At 48.1% G+C, this 22,402-nt stretch overlaps 1 protein-coding gene across 1 annotated transcript in view; it reads right to left on the reverse strand.

The window, feature by feature from the left end:
- Positions 1-1,127: 1,127 nt before the first annotated feature.
- The window catches only part of LRRTM4 (leucine rich repeat transmembrane neuronal 4), a 127,344-nt gene continuing 106,069 nt past the window's right edge, over positions 1,128-22,402 (reverse strand). Inside the window, exon 3 of the mRNA XM_041465921.1 lies at positions 1,128-1,349. Coding sequence (XP_041321855.1) covers positions 1,128-1,349 — 222 coding nt within the window. The remainder of the gene's footprint in view (positions 1,350-22,402) is intronic.

Here is a 22,402-nt window from a genome sequence, read left to right on the forward strand (position 1 = left end):
GTTTATTTTTTTTTTCCACCACTTCTTTTTTTTTTTTGTTTGTTTGTTGTTGTCATTTTATTGATAAAAACTACACAAAAACTAACTGATCATAATAATTAATAAAAAACAAAACCAAAACCCAAACCAAAAAACAACGTTACACATTCTGCTGTGTTTTAGAAATTGTGTCAGCCAGTGAGTTGCACTAAATGCTCTTTAAAAGATTTTCCTTCTGATCCATTTCAAGCACTTCACTTCCATTTTGGTTCCCAAACGTCCACAAATTTTGCTTAACAAGCATCACTGGCCTGGAAATCTGAGTCGTGACTCTGTTGCAGTATTTCCCCTTGTTTTTTTAGAGCCCAAAAAGGAATTAGAGTGTCAACAATGAAGCACAATGAAGATAAAAAAATCAAAAGCCCCCTCCATAGTGTACAGCCTGTGTCTTAAATGTACATGCACCCAAGTTTCTTTGTTTCTGTTGCATCAACTGCCAAGGTCCTTTTGGTTCAACATAAGCTTTAATGCCCATGTCTGAAGGTTGAAATATTAATGCTCAACCACTTTAAAAAACCAAAAAAAAAAAAAAAAAAAAAAGCCCAATTGAAAAACCAACCCCTGAAAGGAAAAAAGAAAATATAGAGCTATCTTTTGTTGGTTTAAAAAGAACAAAAATAGTCAACGGATCTTTGTAATAAACACTTAATAAGGGAACATGGCTGACCCTCCCCAGAGCCTCGCCCTCCCCACCCCATTTATTTTTACCTGTGGTTCTCCTTCCCTGGAACCGTGCAATGTAGAAAAATCAAATATACAAACAAAACTCTTAATCCATCCCTTTATGTAGCTAGAGTGAAATCTATTTGTTGCTGCCGTTGTTGCTGTTTGCTGTTGTTCTTTTTAATAAAGAACTCGACAATCTCTCTCTTTAATATTTACACCGAGGAATTTGTCTGAAAAGTTTAAAGCAAGGAAAATCCCGAAGTTCTCCGCGTGCGCTCCGCGCGCCGGCCTTCCCGCCGAGCGGAGGCCGCCGCCTGCCCTCGGAGCGTTTGCCGCTGGAACGTTGGGCTTGGAGCGCTTGCCCGGTCTCCTCCCAGACGAAAGGTCCCTCCCAGAGCTGTCCCCGGAGGTGGTGGCCCCCGTTAGTTGGGTATTCTCTCGATGTAGATGGCGGGCGCGGCGGAGCGCGCGATGGTGGCGATGAAGCTGTGGTCCCGGCCCAGGTCCAGGTTGGAGGTCTCCGCCGGCTCCCGGGACACCGTCTCGTAGCCCTTGTTGACGTGGAGGGGCTTGTGGGCCTGGCAGTAGCCGATCACGGGCTGGTCGTAGCTGTAGTAGGGTAAAGTCTTCATGTGGTGAGGGACCTGCACCAGAAACGGGACCAAAGAACAGCAGCCGTCAGCGCCCGGGCGAGCCTCGTGCTCGTGCAGCATCACCAGAAATCCCAAGGCGGCCTCAATCCCTCGGGATCAGCCCACGGGAGGGACCCCTGGGAGCTCCCAGCTCCCTGCAGAACATTCAGGTCCCTCTGGGGCAGCACTGCCAGGCTGGGAGAGCGCGGGTGTTCCGCCTGGAGGAGGAAGTGCTCCAGGGGGATCTTAGAGCCCCTTCCAGAGCCTCGAGGGGCTGATAACAAGGAGGGAGAGGGAATTTTATACAGACAGTGGTCTTACACTGCCACAGGGCACAGTTAGATGGGATATTGGGAAGGAATTCCTCCCTGGGAGGGTGGGGAGGGGCTGGGATGGAATTCCCAGAGCAGCTGTGGCAACCCCTGCATCCCTGGAAGTGTCCAGGGCCAGGTTGGAGCCACCTGGGACAGGGGGAGGTGTCCCTGCCTACGGCAGGGGGTGGAATGGGATGATTTTAAGGTCCCTCCCACCCCAAATTGTTCCAGGATTCCATGATCTGTGTCCCCACTCCTGGAAGGATCTCCTGCCTGGCAGTGCTGGAGCCAGAGCAGAGGGAGCTGCCCTCCCTCCCTCTGTCCCTTTCCCCAGTTTGTGGGCAGATGTTCAAACTGCTCAGTTCTGACTCTTTTGGATGACCCAGCTCTGAAAACCAAGCCAAGGGGTTTGTAAACCCGGCAGCTTCCAAAACTGACCCCTTTTTCCAGTGCCTGGAAAGGTGCTGAGTGCTTCCAGAGCGCCCAGAGCAGCCTGGGAATGTCAAAGGCAGAGGCAGCTGGCAGCAGGGGTGGTGCCAGCACAGCTGGAACATCTGTTTATTGCTTCCAGGACAAAGCTGCTCACCCAAGGTCACGGTTCCCCGCGTTCTTTATCTTCCAACCTCCCCAAGATAAACACTGTAAAGCAGCTCCACTGCTGCTCACCAGAGCTGAGCACATCCACACCTTGTACAAATGTATTTCCAAACCCTGCCAGATCCATCCTGAATCCCAGCTCTTCCTTATGTAAATCCTCAGAAACTGCCAGCCCCCCACCTGCTTTTTTTCTTTTTTTTTTTTTTTCCCCTTCCATAAATATTCTACGCTTGCAAATGTTAATCCTACGACTAAATATGATTTATGGCACAACATCAGATACAAATCTTTGCAGATAATTTTATCATCTGCAAGAGATGAGCTGATCAAGTCGAAAGAAATATGCTCTGAGGGAGAAAAACACATGTGGCAGGGGAGAGAGAGGCGAGAGTTGATTCTAACGCTGCCAGCAAACCTGAGCTCATTATAGCTGGAGATATCCTACACATAATCCAATCTTGGAACAAATGCCTTTTGATTTTCCAGGCTGAACTTTAAGTGAAGACCACAGAGATAATTTCTCCCAAATTTTCATTGCTCGGTGCTCTTCATCACCCCCCCAAAAAAAAAAAAAAAAAAAAGCATGGAAAAAGCAAAAGCATTAAAGCTAATTGGGAAATTTTGCAGGGTCAGAGTTCCTCTTGATGTGGATCCCCTGCAGAACACTGGAGAGATCCCAAAATCCTTCCAAGAGCTGGAATTCAGCTGCAAATATGATTTGACATGGCAGCTGAGTGGCAGGGACGCAGAGGACAGGCTGCTGGGCGGAATTCGATGGGACAACTGTGCTCGCTTGTGGATTCACAAGAACATGGATCTCCCCTGGAGAGAGCAGGATCCGTGCCAGAGCCTGTCAGGGCTGAGCTGGCCTCAGCTTTAAGGCAGCTCTTTATGATTCCATAAAAGCCAAGGAGTGTTTGTGTTCCGGAGGGCTGAGGGATGGAGGTCCTGGCTGGGCAGCAATAACACACAGCCCATTAAGCACCTGAGGCCTGGCTGCAGGCTCCAAACAGGAGTCAGAGTGTCACAGAGGCGTATTATAATACTGGCTTTTTGCAAATATTAAAATGGGTTTCGTATGTGTGGTGTTAAAGCGACTTTGTTGTAAAGGCATGGTTTTTATTTCTGTTGTTAATTAAGTTAGGTGTAGTAGTGGAAGAGCTGCTTGTGTTAAAATGCCTGTTGGGTGGGACAACACCCAGGGAACACAGGACGAGCACACCTGCACAGATCTGCCAACCACTCACCCTCTGAGGGCAGCGTAAGGGAAATTAAAGAAATAATGGTGTCAAATGGATGTGAGGAGCTTTGTCCTCCAGTGAAGATTAATGCAGAGATGCCACCAGCCCCTTCCACCTCTGGCAGCCCTGGGGAAGCCTCTTAGCCAAGGAAACAACCACGAGGGCAATTCAAACCTCCAAAATTTGAAGGAATTTTGAAAATTCCTTCAAAATTCAAAGTCAAAGGGAGGGCACCAGGACTGTCCCACAGAGTCCTGTCCTTCCCTGGCAAACAGCTCTGCCTTTGCAGGAAGACACAAGGGCTCGGATTTTGTTTGCACTGAGGTGACACCTGAGCCCCCAGAAAGCTTTTCCAGGACACAGCCTTGGCTGCGGGAAATGCTGCAATTGTGGGGACAATTGTGCCTGCACTCATCCAGGAAAATGATGGAGAACACTGGGGATGCTGTTCACTCTACACAAAGCTGTTACTATTCTATTTTTACAGATTCAGAGATCAACAAAACACATTCAATACCATCTAAGCTGCAGAGAATTAATTTTAGAAGTGTTTTTGTTCTAGGTTCTGAGGTAATTTCTTTTTTTTTTTTTTTTCACTCCTGCTATGGAACTAATACCTGAGACACTCAGATATAACCTTGCACAAGTCATTTTATGAGCTGTAAAATGAGAATCTTCAGTCCTGCCCCTGCTTGTCCTTGGAGTCTGGAGCTCTTTGAGGTGAGGACTGTTTGTGCAGAGACTGAAACAACCCAGCTGTGACCTAAGCTGGGCCTTTTCAGCTGCTTTGGCCTCCAAGAGACAAAAAAATAGAAATCAGAACAAATTCCAGTCAAATAAATTTTAAAAAAATCCAGACAAATAAACACAACCCTGGGATTGTGTCCTGAAGCACTGGGATGGGCTGGTGGTGGAGTCCCCATCCCTGGAGGGATTTAACGTGGAATCCTGGAATGATTTGGGTTGAAAATGACCTCAAATCCCCCCCAGTGCCACCCCTGCCATGGCAGGGACAGCTCCCACTGTCCCAGGGGCTCCAGCCTGGCCTGGGCACTGCCAGGGATCCAGGGGCAGCCCCAGCTGCTCTGAGCTGCTGTGTCCCTGCACAGCATTTTCTGAAGATCTTCCATTTATTTTTTTTTTTTCTTTTCATTTCCATTTTAATCTCTAAAATCAGCCCTGCCCAATTCTTACCTGAAGGACTAAAAGTTATTGCAGCAAGGAAACAGAAATCAGGAAACGAGCTCCAGAATCAGACACAACGAACATTTTGGGTTTGGCCCACACCTGGTACCAGGTGGAACTCTTTGCCAAGCTGTCCATCCTTCCCTGGGAGGGTGGGGAAGGGCTGGGATGGAATTCCCAGAGCAGCTGTGGCTGCCCCTGGATCCCTGGAAGTGTCCAAGGCCAGGCTTGGGGCACCCTGGGACAATTGGAGGTGTCCCTGTCATGTCAGCAATGGCTTTGAGGTCCCTTCCCACCCAAACCATCCCATGGTGATTTCATTATTCTATCCAAAATTGCAAGCAGTTAATGAAGCAAAGCCTGGAGTCGTTCCCCTGTGAGAGGTGGAAGTGTTCAGCAGGTTTTGGGCTCTGGGCCTGGATTAGTTTCCCAGTATTGACTTCTCAAGCCCACACCCCACAGATCTCCACTCTAAATGCAAGAAATGTTCCATCCAAGCAGCCACACACTTCAAACAGAGCTCCTGTAAGGAACACAATTTACATAAGTCCCCAGCTACGGGAGGAAGACAAAAGATTTAGCGGTGGGAGTTTAAGGAATGCAAATCCTCCTTGTTGAAGTCCAAGTGACACTGGAGAGGTTCCCAGCTCAGCAGCTTTGATGCAGCACAAGTGCTCCCCTCAAAACCAGCTGCAGTAGCTGGAGCTACCCAAAATTCAGGTTGATTCTGGCCTGCATTGAAAAGGTGTTACTCAAAGTTCAGGGAGATTCGGGCATGCATGAAAAAGGTGTTACCCAAAATTCAGGTTGATTCTGGCCTGCATTGAAAAGGTGTTACCTGAAATTTATGGAGAATCTTGTCTGCATTGAAAAGGTGTTACCAAAATTCAGGTTGATTCTGTTCTGCATTGAAAAGGTGTTACCCACCCAAAATTCAGGGAGAATCGGGCCTGGTGTTAAATGGTGTTACCCAAAATTCAAAACGGTGTTACCCAAAATTCAGGTTGATTCTGGCCTGCATGAAAAGGTGTTACCCAAAATTCAGGGAGAATCTGGCCTGCACGAAAAAGGTGTTTTCCAACATGCCCTGCCCACTTTTCCTCTGACAGCCTCCACTGATGTTCTGCTCAACCCTCAGGCATCCAAACATGCAAATGCAGGTACCCTCACTGCAATCTGGGTCTTTTGTTTTGGTTTTTTTGGTTTTTTTGGTTTTTTTTTTAATGTTTCTTTGACACAGCACTGAATTCTATCGGTTCTACTTAGGCTGAAAATGTCTGGGAGTTAATCAGCTGTGATTATTACACAAGAAAGTTCTATTAAAAATAGTCAGAGTTTAGAATTCAGCCTGGACATCTGTTTTTTGTAGGTGAAGCCATCAAAACCTAGATTTTTAGCCAAACATCAATTAAAAATATTTATTCTGGAACTTGGGAAGCACAGCAGTAAGGATATTGCCATATTCCCACTGGAATTGGGGAGCTTTCAAGGATTTTGACTGGGGTCTGAGTGATGCCAAGTGACCTCGTTTTCAGAGTGCTTTTCTCTCTCTCTCACCTCTCCTGTGTTAAACACTCACACATTCTTAATTCCTTGCTCAGACTCCCAACAGGACACCTCAGACAAGCTGGAATCCAGCCCAACATGATGTCTAGGATGTGACACCTCCCTGCCAGGTAATTCCAGGAGGGAATACCAAGTTCTGTGCCCAGCTTCAGCTCCTGCTCGGGTGTTTCCCTCTGTGCTCACAGCAGCAGCCTCGTGGCAGTGCAGCCTGGATCAGGCAGGCATGACCTCTCTGCCTCGCTTCAGCCAGATGAAATCACCCATCTCAGGTTGAAACAATTCCCTGGTGTTTGTTAAATCAAACTTTGGCCGCCCAGGTTTTGGGAACGGGTCTGTGCTGTGTTGGAAGTACGATGAGTTTGTTCTTTGTGCTCATTTTGGAAGACGGATCCCTCAGCATCCATCATCCTGCAGAGCAGGAAGGTCTTTGTGGAGACTCAGGAATGGCCGTGGCTGTCTGGGTGACTCACTGCCAGAATTCCCAACAGGAGACAGGGATGTAATCTATGGAAGGACCGGCAAGCCCAGCAGTCTCTGGGGAGAAGTTTGGATGGAGTGGAGTTTGTTTTATCCCTGAAAGGAGATGGTGCAAAGGCTCACTCTGTCACAGGAGCTCAGACAAATGACTGCTCCAGAAAGACCAAACCCCGGATGCTGGCAGGGAGAATGATGCATTTCTGAGTCCCAGGCTGTCTCAGCTGCCTCAGTCTGGACAGCTTGGCTTTATCCAGGCACTGTTTAGACACTGCAGTTCAAACACTTGGATTCTGGTGCCTCTGTTTTCCAAGAGGAAGACAGCCTGCTTTGAAAACTCAACACCTGCTCCATCCCTCCTGCTGGAGGCTGCCAGGGGACAACCAGCCCTGCCCTACAGGGGACACATTTCCCTTTTTAAACAATAAAAACACAGCAAGAATATTCCCTGGTAGTTCAACATCATCTGGTTTCACATTTGCTGGTACTCTCTAATCCAGGTAAACTGATTCCTGTGGAAGTGCTTGCCCAGTTAATGATTACATGAATTAATTACACGCAACTTTAGGAGCTGTCCATATGCAGTGGAAACTCGGAGTTACAAAACGTGGAAGCGATGTTTTCTCATTAGCGCTAATATTTAGTCTCAGAGCACCATGACTTCATTGGTGAATTAGCATCAGAGCTGTTGATAAATCAAATTCAGAGTTCATTTCCAAGCCGATCATAATTTAGAGTAAAAATAAGCAAGATGTTCTGTGGTAGCGCGGTGATTAGCGGAGCACGCAGCTTCACCTCAGAGACAGATTGATTGGGCACATTAGGCAGACAGAGCTGGGATAAACAATTCCAGCGCATTTCACGCCGCTGAAAAATCACAGGCAACAGCCCTGGAACATCCCTTTGGAGGCAGCGCAGAAAAATATCCCTATTCAGGAAAATGCCCCATCAAACATTCCCGTCAAACGCATTCCGAAGGAAAAGCGCAGGCGCTGAGCTTAGCGCTGAAATACGAGCGGGTCTGTGCGTTCTGCTTCCACTTGGAACAACCTCAAAAGTGCTGGCTCCTTTCTGGAGCAGGCCTTTTGTTCTGCAGTCCGTGTTTCCTCAGGTAATTCTCATTGATTAAAGCAAACAAAAAAGAAAAAAATCAAAATCTCATTTGTTAAAACATTTAGCGCGGGGGCATCAGCGTGCTTGGCTCTGAGGAGGGTTTGTGAGCTCTGCTGTCACTGAGCTGGTCCCTGTGACACCTGAGCAGCTCAGGAAATCTGCCAGCTGCAGTTTTGCAGTTTTAGGTGAAGGTCTTCAAGCTCCTCAATTAGCCCAGGGTTTCTGAGAGTTGCAGATCCCACTCAGGCTGGCACAAAGCGTGGAGCAGGAGCCTTTGGGCAGCTGGGGTTGGAGGTGCAATTCCCACAGTCAGCCTCCTGCAATTTCAGTAAATTTCCAATTTACTTCCCAGTGCAGACAGAATCCATGGCTGGGCCTTCTCTCTCTTCTTTCCCCCCAAATCGCATCCAGGGTCTTTGCAGCTGCCCCAGGATCAAGGGAGGAGGTGGCAGGCTCAGGCTGGAGAAAAGGTCCCACGGGGCATTGAGCACCTGCCCCAAAACCAGGAGTTCCAGAAGAAACACGGACTGTCGGTCGGTTTTCTCCAGGAAATCCAGGACAACCTGCTGAATGTCCACCAAGGCTGGCATTCCATGGGGATGGGGCAGTTCCTGATCAGTTCCACAGGGATGGGGCAGTTCCTGATCAGTTCCACGGGGATGGGGCAGTTCCTGATCAGTTCCACAGGGATGGGGCAGTTCCACAGGGATGGGGCAGTTCCTGTTCAGTTCCATGGGGATGGGGCAGTTCCTGATCTCTTGAGCTCTTGAACCCACACAAACAAACTGGAATATAAATCCAAGCATTGTCCAGAATTAGGCTTGTCTTAAGCAAAGCCCAGCTTTTCCTTGGATTCCCTTCTCTGCAGGCTGTTTCCCCTTGTCTTACTGTAATTTCTTATTTCTAGTTTATAATTTGTAATAATTCTACAAACAGATCCTGCACCCATTGCTGCCCAGGGAAGCTCTGGCAGTGTCCCAGAGCTCCTGGATCTCTGGAAGTGTCCAAGGCCAGGTTGGACAGGGCTTGGAGCACCCTGGCACAGGGGAAAGTGTCCCTGCCCATGGCAGGGGCTTTTAATGAGAGGAGTTTTAGGTCCCTTCCCACCCAAACCATTCCATGATTTTGTGATTTCAGATCCCACCCTGAGCTCCACTCACTTAGACTTGGATCCTGCTAGTCTGAGTATTAAATCAAGGCCTTTGGAATCAAGCCTGAAACATTTTGCAGGATGATGGGGTAGGCCATAGACAGCTTCTTCAATGTATGGAATGGAAAGTTTTCCTTATAAAAATCTAAGCTGGAGATAAAAGTTTGTTTTTGGAATGTTTCAGACCACATCCCTAGTGAAAAAAAAGTTGGCGTCAATGAAATTTTGGAGCCTAAATTCTACAAAATTATCATTAATCTTGTTCAATTTTTGTATTTCTGTGGGAATGGGATCCCAAAATTGGCATGGATTGCCAGAAGAGAGGTCTTGGTATGGAAAATGTAGAGAAACAACAGACAGGAGAGGGGGGACAAAGATGCTGCAGCCCCCAGTTCCTTCTCCAGGCTCTATTAGAGGTCTATTTGTAGCTCATAAAAAGCCAACTGATAATTAGTAACTACAGGAATTAAACAAACATCATTGTGTTAGATGTGATTAGAGGCATATTAACCTAAGAAATTGCACATCTTGGTAATAAGCAATTTAGGAATCTACGGGATTATATAATACTTCATGAAATTGGTCAATTTAATACAAACTGAATTAAAATACAGCTATTAATTTCTAATTTGAGATGAAAGTATTCACCAGCTTCTGAACCATCTGCAGGCCAGCCTGGGTGCAGCAAAGAGAGAAATTTATGATTTATTGGGTCACCCTTGCCGAGTGCATCCCAGGTTTTAAAGCCCTGTAACATCACACTGACAGTTCCACTGACACTGTGAACTGAATTTGAAGCTTTCCTTGCCTTCCCTACAGATAAATTCCTAATCCTCCTCTCCAATCACACAAATGCCTTCCCCTTTAAAGCAGAACCTCTCCACGGACTCTTTAACTGAGTGTGTTTTTCTAGAGATCAGGAGAAAAATCATCCACACCCCACTGCTCCCTCCATGGGCAGATTTGATCTTTCAATCAGGAAATGAAAAGGTTTCCCTAAAGGAAACTCCCAGAAAGAAGAAAAAGCCTTCTAAGCCTTGTTATTGTTCCTTGGGCAAAATATTTCTTTTAAATGGCTTGATCTGCTTTTTATGATGTGTCTGCCTCCTGATGAGAAGCCCCACTGATGAAAAACTCGGCGTGAGATGCACACAAACCTTTGATTTTCTGCCGTGGAGGGCTGATCAAATAAACAAGCTATCTAGATATTCTAATTAGAAAGCCGTTAATAATTGCTTTGAGTGCTCTTGGGATTGTTTCCTCTGGAAGTCGATGGGGATGGAAGCCTGGGGGTCAAACAGAGCTTAGGGAGTGCAAGGAGTCCCTCAAGCACAGCACAGTCCCTGTGAGTAGTTCCTTATCCACAGGTAAAGGAATCCTCTTGGGGCCCTCTCCATATCTTTGGGAGCCTAGATGCACAGACTTTCCAAAACTGAAGTCAACTCAGCTTTTATTTAGACACTTCAAGCTCGTTTTTCCCCCCCAGGAATTTGTGCTCTCCCCTCGTGGCAGAGCTGCAGAGCGAAGTGAGCTTGAGCTGAACCTCTGGACGGGGCCAAAGGTGCCTCCAGCCCAAGGGACCACAAAGAAAGAGCAGAGAAGCTGCCAAGAATCCCATAACGACTCCCCCAGAGCCTTCTCCTGACCCCCAGCACTCCCAGCTTGCTGAATTCCTGCCTTTTCAGCCCCAAAATCCCCTGGAGCTGGGCCTTCCATGGTATCCCAGGGCCTGGAGCATCCCCACCTCTGGGGCCAGAGCGTCATGTGGGGAATGGGGCACGTTCTTCAAAAGAAGAATTATGGCAATAAAGGAAAAGGTGCAGTTGCTCTTCCGTGTGGTGATCCAAAAGATGGCAACCTGCTGCCTCCATTAGTCCCAAGAAATAAATCCAGGATTTAATGGGAACATCTGATCATGTTGCTGCCACGGTGACAGATGAAGGCGCTGCAGAATGAGTGGAATAAGTCTCTGTCTCATAGTCAAACACTGCTTTTCATTAGATCTGCCCAGAATTGATGGGCTGCAAAAGAGCTCTCCAGGAACTGATGGCTTCTCCAAAGGTTTTTAAATACTGTTTCAAGTTGTGCATTGATCCTGTACATCAAGAGAACAAAACTGTGTTTCCTAAAGCAGGGGGAACACGACTCAAATTGTACAATATTTTTTCCTAGAGATATAAACAAGGCACATCATGACTGGGATCAAACCACACCAGTGTGAGAAGAAAGGGATAAAAAAAAAGGGAAATTTTAACCTATTTGTCCTAGACCCTAAAGGTTTTGGCTGTAATCAGGTGAATCTCAGCCTGGGGTAGGCAAAGGTGTCCCTGCCCCTGGCAGGGGGTGGAGCTGGGTGGGATTCAAGGCCCCATCCAACCCAAACCTGATTCTGTGGAATCTCAGTGAATTGGCAGAGAAAATACACGGCCAGGACAGCGAAGATACGGAGAAAAAGATGCTCCAAGTTGTGTGTTCATCATGGAGAGGCAAAGCAGAAAGCTTAAATTTTGCCCCATTCCTAACTCCCCCCAGCCAGCCGCTCTGGACAGTGGGGAATGATGTGAATCAAAATCCTCACAGAGGAGGACAGATGTGAATTCCTCACCTTTCTGCTGCCAGAGCCCTCGGTGTGTGCTACAGCCCTGCCAGCCACTGCCTCCAATGCAAACACTGGGTCGTGTTTGTGCCTCATTACCTGGTGTGGCAGCATTGTTATTAATTTGTGACTAAACCAATTTTTTTAGAACGTCTCTTCAAGGACAGTCTATATACATATATACATACATACATACATACATACATACATATATACATATATACATATATACATATATACATATATACATATATACATATATACATATATACATATATACATATATACACATATATGCATATATATGTATACACACATATATACATATGTACATATATACATATACACATATATATACATATTTATTTATTTATTTATTTATTTATTTATTTGGAATATAGATAAACAAATAAATCAATGAATGAATGTATCTATCTATCTATCTATCTATCTATCATCTATCTATCTATCTATCTATCTATCAATCATCTATCTATCTATCTATCTATCTATCATCTCTCTATCTATCTAGATATACAGATATATAGATATATAAATACAGATGTAGATATAGATACAGATATGTATATATGTATATGCCTGATTCATTTTCTTCTTTTCCCCACTGCCCAGACTGCGTAGCAAGCAAACGTCCTGGATGGAATGCACCAATAAGAGATTGCTGAACTGTGGGCTTTAGCGAGCTCCAAGCTTGCTTTACTACAAGCAAATACAGTTCTGTCCGGGACAGAGCATCCCCGGCGCTGCGGGTGTCAGGATGCTCCTGGAGCGGCTGCCAGGAGCCAAAGCTGCCCTTCCCACAGCCTGGGAATAGCTCTGGAAAGCAGAGTTCAGTCTTGGATGCAGCCAGGAGAGGGCTGCAGAGCGCCTGGGCTGCCGAGCCAGCTCGCTGCTGACGCCGGGCGAGCTCCGGGTTTCACAAAACCAAACGAATCCGACTGGTTCCCGACCCGACAGGAGGGATGTTAATGAGCAACAGCAGCGCTGCCCTCTGGGGCTGCTCCTGGGGCTCAGGCATGATGGGTGGAGAGGAAAGGTAAAGGTTTAAAAAATCCTTCAGGAAAGTAAAATCTGCTCCAGGAGCTGGGTTTGGGAATATCTGCTGCTCGTGTCAAGGAGAGGCAGCTCCTCTGAACGGCCAGGCACAAACCAAAGGGCTTCCAGAAATACTCTGGCATTTTCTGAGCTGGGCAAGGCAATGCCACTGTGTCCAAAGGGATCAGCCAACACAGAACTCCACTTTTCCAGAGTGCAGCTTTTCCTTGGTGGAACAGCCTCTGCATGGGATAATCCCAGAATCCCGGAGGGTTTGGGTTGGAAGGGACCTTAAAGCTCATCTCTGACACAGGCAGGGATCCTAGAGAAGGCTGCTCCAGCTCTTGTCCAACCTGGCCTTGGACACTTCCAGGGATCCTGGGAATTCCATCCCAGCCCCTGCCCACCCTCACAGGCAGGAATTTCTTTCCCTTTCCTGGCTCTACACCCACTGCAGCCAGCTGGAGCAAACACCCAATGCCTGCTTCACCGCTAAGATCCAGGTGCTGTCCCGACCTGCTCCCTGCCTGCACGAGGGCGAAACACTGGGAGGAGGAATCTGAAGATAAATAAAGCTCTCATCATGCAAAATCTGCTGTTTGCTGTGCCCAGAGGCCTCGACAGGAGCTGGAGCTGCTCCTGGTACCCGACGCTCAGCGAGCCCTTGCCCTGCAGAGCTTGTACTCCAGACAGGAGTGACAGATGAAGGGTGGGAGAAAGGAAAATAGCAAACGAGAAAAAGATCTCGCACAGATTGAGGGACAGATTTTTCCACGAGCTAAATGCATGAATACAGAGCTCTTATCCCCAAATGACTCCCCCTGTCATGTGGCCACGGCAGCTCCGTGTGCGCGCTGGGGAGTGGAGGCAGCCCAGGAGGAGCAGACCCGAGGAGCGCAGGAGTTGGTGGGGAGCACACGCTGTCCACACATCCACACCGCCAGGACTGACACCAAACAGGCTCCCAGCAACCCTCAGCAGCAGCACAACAGGCCTTGATGCTCCCCCAGTGAAGGAGAAGCTACAACCCGAATAAATCTTTTCCTGTATTTAATATTTGCGTGTTTCCCTAACCCATCAGTTTCCTGCTGGATTTTTGGCTGAGGCTGATGTCAATGGAATCCTTGGATGGCGGCCTCAGGGTCAGGGTGGACACCAGCAGGAATTTCTCCATGGAAGGAGCTGTAAAGCACTGGAATAGGTTGTCCAGGGTGTGGTGGAGCTGCCATCCCTGTAAGCGTTCAAACGCCGCGTGGCTGTGCCGCCAGGGGCTGGGGTTTACTGGGGGTCATGGTGGTGCCGTGCTGACAACTGGATTTGATCTTTTCCAGCCTTAACGATTCCATGATTCTATTTAAGTATCCATTAATTTCCTGTAATTCACAGAATTCCCAGAATGAATCCCTGGCTTGGAAGAGACCTTCAGGATCACGGAGTCCAGCCCAGCCCCAACAGCTCAACTCAGCCCTGGCACCAGTGCCACGTCCAGGCTTTGTTAAACACACCCAGGGATGGTGACTGCACCACCTCCCCGGGCAGAACATTCCAGAACTTTATCACCCTTTCTGTAAAATATTTTTTCCTGATATCCAACCTGTGTTTCCCCTGGGGCAGCTGGAGGCTGTGTGCTCTGGAGGAAGAGCCCAGCCCCAGCTGAGCACAGGCACCTTTCAGGAGCTGTGCAGAGTGAGGAGGGCACCCCTAAATCTCCTTTTCCCCAGGCTGAGCATCCCCAGTTATGGGGTTCCCCTCCTTATTCTTCACCCTGGAATAAAACACACAGACTTTCACCAAAACACTAAAGCCACCCGAAGGCCCAAGACCACCAGGGACTGTGACCAGCCTGAGGAAGAGCCCTGAGCCTTCATCTCTGTATGACAACGATGTCACCATGCCAGGGCGAGGGACAGGGGGTGACAAAGCCCTGCAAAGTGCTCGTGCCCAGCTGCACAATGCTTGACACGGTTCCCCTTTCCCTCTTTGAGCGAGTTCAGCTTCAAACCCTTCCTGCAGCCCAGCACAATGGGATGCAGCCATCCCCATTCCATGGAAAAAGGGACCCTTTTCCCCCTTCGGAAGCAGAACAAAGCTCCCAGCACTCCCTGGCAGCCCTGATCCACCGGGGGCTCTGTGGGCAGCAACGAGAACAGTTTTATGGACTTGTAAAGGGGAAAAAAATGATCTGCTGGAAATGAGTCTCTTGCAGTAAGTGCTGGGAATAATGAGCAGCTGCAGCGCTGCCTGCAGAAGGTGAGGCTGAGGAAATGCAGCCCTAATGTGCACGGAAACAGGAGCAGGGCAGGCTCCAAGAGCTTTATTGGGCATGCTGGAAACATTAAAAAAAAAGAAAAAGACAGGCTTAGGTGGGGTGCATTATTTAAGCACATATTTATCTGCCAGAAAGCAAACAGCTGCAGGTTGGAGGGGAGGGTGATCAACCACGGAGCCTCCACCAGATGGTTTGGGGCTGACAAATGAGGGCGTGAGCTTTGAGGGATGTTTTCCCCCCCCTTTTGCCTGGGTGTCAATACAGAAGGAAAATAATGGAGTGCATGTCTGCTTGTGTGTGTGTGTCCTTCCAGATGCTCTTCTCGAGGGCTCTGCTGTGACACAAGCGACAGCTGGAATCTGGATTTCCTGTGCTGGAAGTTTGACCCTCATGAAATCATGGAATAACCTGAGCTGGGAGGGACCCACTGGGCTCACTGAGCCACGCCTGGTATGCACAGACACCCCAAAATCCCACCCTGGGCATCCCTGGAGTGGAGTCCAAACCCTCCTGGAGCTCCGGCAGCCTCGGGCCGTGCCCATTCCCTGTGGAATGGGGAGCCTGGGCAGTGCCAGCACCCTCTGGGGAGAGGGACAGCATCCAGGAGAGGCGAGAGCTGTGCCAGGGGAGGTTCTGGTGGAGCTCAGGAACAGGTTCTTCCCCCCAGAGGGGGCTTGGGCACTGAACAAGGGAAATCTGTTGGTTTGTTCATTTTTAAACTCCCTTATCGGTATAAAAACCGAGATTTTTTTAATCACAGAACTTTCAAGATATGTTGGTTTCAGGGAAATTCGGCTCCCTCATGTAAAATCCTAAAAGTTCCAGCTTTTTCAAGCTGATTTTTTGGGATAAAACACCTGGAAAGTGCTTTCCAGGCCTGCTGCTGATGGATGGTATTGGCCAAAACGCTGCCTAGAAACAACTTTGGGGCTGCCTCTATTTCAGGCTCTTTCCAGAGGTTGGGTGTTTTTCCTCTTTCCTCAACTTTTAAAAAGTCATGAGGAAAACGTGGGGAACTGGGATATTCAGCTGGCTAAAGATGGAAACTGAATCATCTGCTGACTTTCAAAACTGTGAAACAGAGGTGAAAATTGGGGAAAATTAAGGGAGTTGGATCCCACCCTCCTGGAACACTTCTGTAAATACCAGAAATTCTGATATATTTAAGTTACCTGGAAGTTTTTGGAAGTCTGTGGTTAAAGGAGGCTGTTCAGATTATTTTATTTTTAAACTTATTAAAGTGAAATTTAGCCCTGCTGTTGTGCAGGTCTGTGTCCACTGCAGAAGGAAGAGCTGGATCCTTCCAGGATTAACTTCTTTAATGATTCCATCCAACCCATGGAAACTTCTGGGCAGGGAATTGGCACCACAAACTTGGGTCAGAGCTCCAGAAAAAAAAACTTCTCCAGGCTTTTAAACCCTCATCTGTTTAGCTTGGATCTCATCAGTGCTGAATTGGGTTAGAACCAGCAACAACTGCCTTGAATCCTTAACTTTTATGGAATTGTGAAACTCGCAACACACAACTGAGCCTGTTTCCATGAAAATATGGAAAACAGATGGATATCACTCTCTAGATGCACAAGTAGAAGTGAAGATTTGGGGTTTATACTGCTTTTAGTTCTGTTAATTCAGTTGATGGCAGTAGACTTCCTTCTGATTTACACAGGAATTCCTGGTTTGAGGGTGGGGAGGGGCTGGGATGGGATTCCCAGAGCAGCCCCTGGATCCCTGGCAGTGCCCAGGCCAGGCTGGAGCCCCTGGGACAGTGGGAGCTGTCCCTGCCCATGAGGATGGAACTGGATGAGCTTTAAGGTCCTTCCCTCCTGAATCACTCCGTGATTCCATGATTCTCTGGCCATGGTGCATATTTTGATGCATTAATTTTCCCTCCTGCAGGTGTGGTGCCTCTAAACCCCAGCGCTGCTGATCAGAGCTGGTGTGAGCAGCAAGACCCAGCCCCAGCACCTTCCCCTCTCCTCTCCAATCCCTTTTTCCCAACTCCAAAGCAGCCTCACTGTTCTTTGCCATGGAAACTGATCTTGGCTTCCCAGAGCTGATTTTTAATATTGTTTATTAAATGCCAAACCCCGTGGCAAGGCTGTTCCTCCCAAAGCCTGGCTGTTTCTTTGGGAATGCTGTGGACATTTCTCTATAAACCAGCTGTTAAAACAGGGGCTGGCTGAGGGAGGAGGGCATTGCTGTGTCCTGGAACATCACCCTCAAACCCGAGCTGCTGTGAACAGGAGGAATGAATTCCCAGAATGAATCCCTGGCTTGGAAGAGACCTTCAGGATCACGGAGTCCAGCCCAGCCCCAACAGCTCAACTCAGCCCTGGCACCAGTGCCACGTCCAGGCTTTGTTAAACACACCCAGGGATGGTGACTGCACCACCTCCTGGGCAGAACATTCCAGAACTTTATCACCCTTTCTGTAAAATATTTTTTCCTGATATCCAGCCTGTATTTCCTTGGTTCAGCTGGAGGCTGTGTGCTCTGGAGAGAGACCCCAGCCCCAGCTGAGCACAGGCACCTTTCAGGAGCTGTGCAGAGTGAGGAGGGCACCCCTAAATCTCCTTTTCTCCAGCCTGAACAACCCCAGGACAATTCAACTGAGAGCAGATTTGGTAATTTCGTGCCTGAAACTCTTTTAGCTGCGCTGTCCATCCCAGAATCCAGCAGCAGGAGGGTTTGGAGCACAGCTGCAGTAGCTCAGCTCTTATCTTCAAAGGCAGATCTGACCCCACCGAGCTCAGCTCATTCCCACCAACTGTTTGCCTCCCACCAAAGCTGCTTCCCATTAATTTGTGTTCTTTTGATGTTGTCAGATCCCACGCTGACCCCAAACCTCCCAGCTGTCCTCCAGCTCCTTCACCTGGGTGTCCCTCTGTCCTTCTCAGACCCTCTGGTCCCCAGATTAACACTCTCCATCTTTTATCCCACAATCATCTTTTACAAATAAATCCAGAACTTGGGAATAGGTTTCTGCTCTTTTCTGAATTCTTCCAGACAGGGCTTGATCCAAACTCAAGGAAATAAAAAAATGAGCAAAGAAACTGCAGCCCAAGCGCCCTAAACAACCCTGAAAGAGCTTTTAGGTTTGAGACACTAATGGAGATTGGCAGTTAAATGCAAGTGGAACAGAATTAATGTGAAGCCTTTCCAAAGGCTGAGATCCGTGGAAACTTTTCCAAGTGCCACATCCAGTAAGAGCCCCAGCAGAAACAGGGAGCAGCAGGTGTGTGACTGGCAGTGGCTGGGAATGAGAAACAGGCTTTTGAGCAACCCTTTTCCTGCTGGTGCCATGGGATCCAGGGGTGGAGCCATCAGTCCTTCTCCCAGGGATGGATTTCAGCTCATGGGATCCAGGGATGGATCTCAGCTCATGGAAGCCAGGGATGGATTGATCCAGGAGTGGATCCGTCAGTCCTTCTCCCAGGGATGGATCTCAGCTCATGGGATCCAGGGATGGATCCATCAGTCCTTCTCCCAGGGATGGATCTCAGCTCAGGGGATCCAGGGGTGGAGCCATCAATCCTTCTCCCAGGGATGGATTTCAGCTCATGGGATCCAGGGATGGATCTCAGCTCATGGAAGCCAGGGATGGATTGATCCAGGAGTGGATCCGTCAGTCCTTCTCCCAGGGATGGATCTCAGCTCATGGGATCCAGGGATGGATCCATCAGTCCTTCTCCCAGGGATGGATCTCAGCTCAGGGGATCCAGGGATGGATCTCAGCTCATGGGATCCATGAGTGGATCCATCAATCCTTCTCCCAGGGATGGATCTCAGCTCATGGGATCCAGGGATGGATCTCAGATCATGGGATCCAGGGATGGATCCATCAATCCTCCTCCCAGGGATGGATCTCAGCTCATGGAATCCATGAGTGGATCCATCCATCCTTCTCCCAGGGATGGATCTCAGTTAATGGAATCCAGGGATGGATCTCAGCTCATGGGAGCCAGAATTTCACTGAGATTTCTGCTGCCTCCTCCACAGCTTGAACCACTCCAGGGAAAATCCAGTCCTCTATTCCCTACCCAGCAATGGGGAGGGGGAAGGAATTGCCCACGTTGGACCTTCCTGCAGCCAACTTGGAGGGAGATTTAACCTGGAGCCCTGGACTCCTGAGCCAGGCAAGGAAAGCTTCCCAAGGAAGACTTTGGCTGGAAAATACTCTGTGTCAATGAGGCAAAACACGACTAATTTGGTGCTCCTGAAGTTTTATTGTGCCATTCCAAAGGAATTTCTCCTCTTCTGTAGCTAAAGCTGGTGAGTAAACAGTTCCTTATTGCTGCCTTTAGTTCATTTACTGTATAGATGGGAAATGTGTTTTTCAGGAAATAAACCCAAACCAGTCACCTATTTCAACCTATAGAAAAGTTACTGCCACCATTAGGAGCTCACAGGCTCTTCCAGGGAAATATGACCAGGACAGAAAAATGTGCAGTGCATTTTGGAATATCAGAATTATTCTTTTTTTTCAGAACTCCCGTGAAATTAAAAGGAGAAGGGTGAAATTTTTGGGGTATTACTTAAAAATTCAAGGCCATTTTGAATCTGTGCTCCAAACCATTAAAGGGCTCAGTGACTCCTGCTGAAATCTGGAGCTGTCTGGGGGCAGCACAGAGCATCAGGCAGAGCAGAAATGACCAGAACATGTTCCAGATGGCAGGGCCACATCACACAGCCCAAAATCCGAGATGAGAAGCCACAACATCCTTCCATCAATGAGATGTTGTTCTCCAGGGAATAACGACACAGATGGAGCTCCTGTCTCCAGCTCAGGGTGGTCTCATCCATGGGGTTTCCTATGCCTCAAACCCCTCCAAAAGCCTCCAGGTGGGATTTGCTGATTTGTGGTTTTATTTCAAAATAAAACCATGTGAAGCCTTTCCTTTAACCCTTGCCAGGGAGATTCTGGAGTGGATAAACAGTTGGATAAAAACAGGAACTCCCTTCAGCTGTTCCGTATCTTCCTTCGGGCTCTGCTCCCAGGGAACAGGGACAGGAGGAGAGGGAACAGCCTCAGGCTGGGCCAGGGGGGATATTGGGGAAATTCCTCCTGGAAAGGGTTGGAAAGGCCTGGAACAGGCTGCCCTGGCAGTGACAGAGTCCCCGTGCCTGAAATGTTCAAAGCCACTTAAAGTTCCTTTGGACATTGGACCAGTCTTTGGACATTGGAAAAGAAGATGGGGCGTTCTCTGCTGTTCATGGGGCAGTTTTATCTCTTCCACAGCCAATCCTCCCTCCAGGAGATCTCTGCTGTTCATGGGCCATTAATTATTAATTATCTTCTGTTCACTCCTCCTTGTAAACCTTTTGGGATTTGTGTAGTGAGAGCGTGGAACAACTCGTGTGCTCCCCAGCAGCCCCTGCCAGCAGCAGAGGCTTCCTGCAGCCCAACATTCATTCCACGGGCACATCCTCCCACCCAACAATGGCTTTTCACTGAACAATCTCCCAACAACAACCACTTTGAGTATAATTAAGTAATTAATTATATTTTCTAATCTATTAAGCCTTGATTGCTTATCAAAGCATTCAGCTGGATCATTTTCCTCTTGTCATTTCCAATTAATTTTTTCTTTTTTCTTTTTTTTTCTTTTTTTTTTTTTTTTTTTTTTTTTTTTTTTTTTTTTTTTTTTTTTTTGTTAAGCAAAGGAGAAAGTCTCTCTAACTTCCCAGGGAATCAGGAGCTTCACTGGAGCAGAAAGAAGAATTGCTGATTTTTTCCCCACTTTTGGCTTACTAAGGAGGGATGTGCTTACTAATAGAAATAAAGAACACCAATTTGACTTTCTCAAAGGCCTGAAACTCACAGAGATCTGTCAAAGTCCCGAGGATTTACCCTGCTTTACTGGGAATCCAGGCCCTGTAAGGAGCTCTAGAGGTCACCCTGGAGCCTTCCCTTTCCCAGGCTGAAAATGAGAACATGACCATCTACAATTAAAAAAAAACCCAATTTATAAAAATCCCAGCTCAATCAGCTGCTGGCAAACAGCTGGATGCAAGATTCAGAGTCGTGTGCACACAAAACTTAATTGAAATTAAAGTTATTAAGCACTGCAATAAATTCAGCTTGGGTGGATGAAAGGCAACACCCTTAAGGAAGGAAGGGGGAAAATGGGTTTAAATAATTAAGGATCTATTTATGAATGTTTTCCTGAAGTATTCATGAGAGTCTCTTCACAGGGATAATAAAGGATAAAATAGAGAATAAATAGATTCCATGTGAGCAGCCAAGGTTTCTTTCTGAGCTGCAAACCCCTGGAAGGAATATTTGGAGAGGTGAGGCATTCCAGCTGGGGTTTGGGGTTGTAAATTTGCGTGTCCTTGGGGTCAGAGTGTCACAGACACATCTTATGAAAAATCCTTTTGCCAGGATCTTTTCTCCTGAGAAGCTGGGAAGCTTCAGCTTCTCCACGTTCTGCTGCTTTGGAATGTGATTTGGAGAATTGCTTGCCCAGCATGTGGAATTGTTTTTACTCGATGACCAATGACAGCCACCTGTGTCGAGGCTGGGAGCAGTCACAAGATTTTGTTATCATTCCATTCCTTTCTGTTCCTTTTCCAGCTTTCTGATGGATCCTTCCTCTCTGTTCTTTTTAGTCTCGTTTTAGTATAGCATTATGATATGATATGATATGATATAATATAATACAACATAAACATAATATGATATGATATGATATAATATAATACCCAGAGAGCCCGGGCAGAGCCCAGCCAGCCCCAGCTCCCAGGCTGCACCGCTGGCAGCAGCAGCTGGAATTCAGAGCAGTTTTGGCACTGCAGCCCCGCGCTCGGAGCTGCTGCAAACACCGCCTGCCCTTGCCTGGGCCACCTCCAGCCCTGCTGCGCCTGCTCCTGCTGGCACGGGGGCTCCCGGATCCCAGGGAGCAGCCAGACTGCCCTGGGCTGATGCTGGGCTGGTTCGGCACGCACGAAATGTTAGGTTTTCAGCCGCTGCTGCCTTGCAGAATGGGGAGAATTCAGAGCTCAGGGGGATGAGGGGTGTTTGTTCAGGCCCAGGCCCCGCAGGGAGCGCTGGTGGGGCAGCAGGGCGTCACCCCGACCCTTCCCCGTGTCCCCGTGTCACCAAACAAACCCCAGGGCCCCCTGGGCAAGGTCCCTGCCCCTCAGACCTGGCTTCCTTCCCCCTCTCAGCTGCTCTAATTAAAAGAACGGCCCAGCTCCGTGCAGGCCGCGGAGCGTGCCTGCCATCCCCAAACCCAATTCCACACCATGACAGCCTAATTAATCTTCTTCTTTTGTTTCCCCGGCATCATCCGGACTCTGCTCTCGGCTCTGGAGTGTGGGGGAATCTTGCTGAGAGCACATCTGCCCGGATTGCAGCACGGAGGAAGGGCTCCAGCAGGCTTTGGGGTGATTATGTCTGTATTTATAGAGCTCTGCGCTCTCCGCTGCTCCAGACGCACGTAGGATGGGACAATCTATACTGTAATGTCCCGGATTTCCAGAAACACCTGTGATCCCA

This window comes from Pyrgilauda ruficollis, unplaced genomic scaffold (assembly GCF_017590135.1).
Source record: "Pyrgilauda ruficollis isolate IOZ18807 unplaced genomic scaffold, ASM1759013v1 scaffold195, whole genome shotgun sequence".
Taxonomy (NCBI): domain Eukaryota; kingdom Metazoa; phylum Chordata; class Aves; order Passeriformes; family Passeridae; genus Pyrgilauda; species Pyrgilauda ruficollis.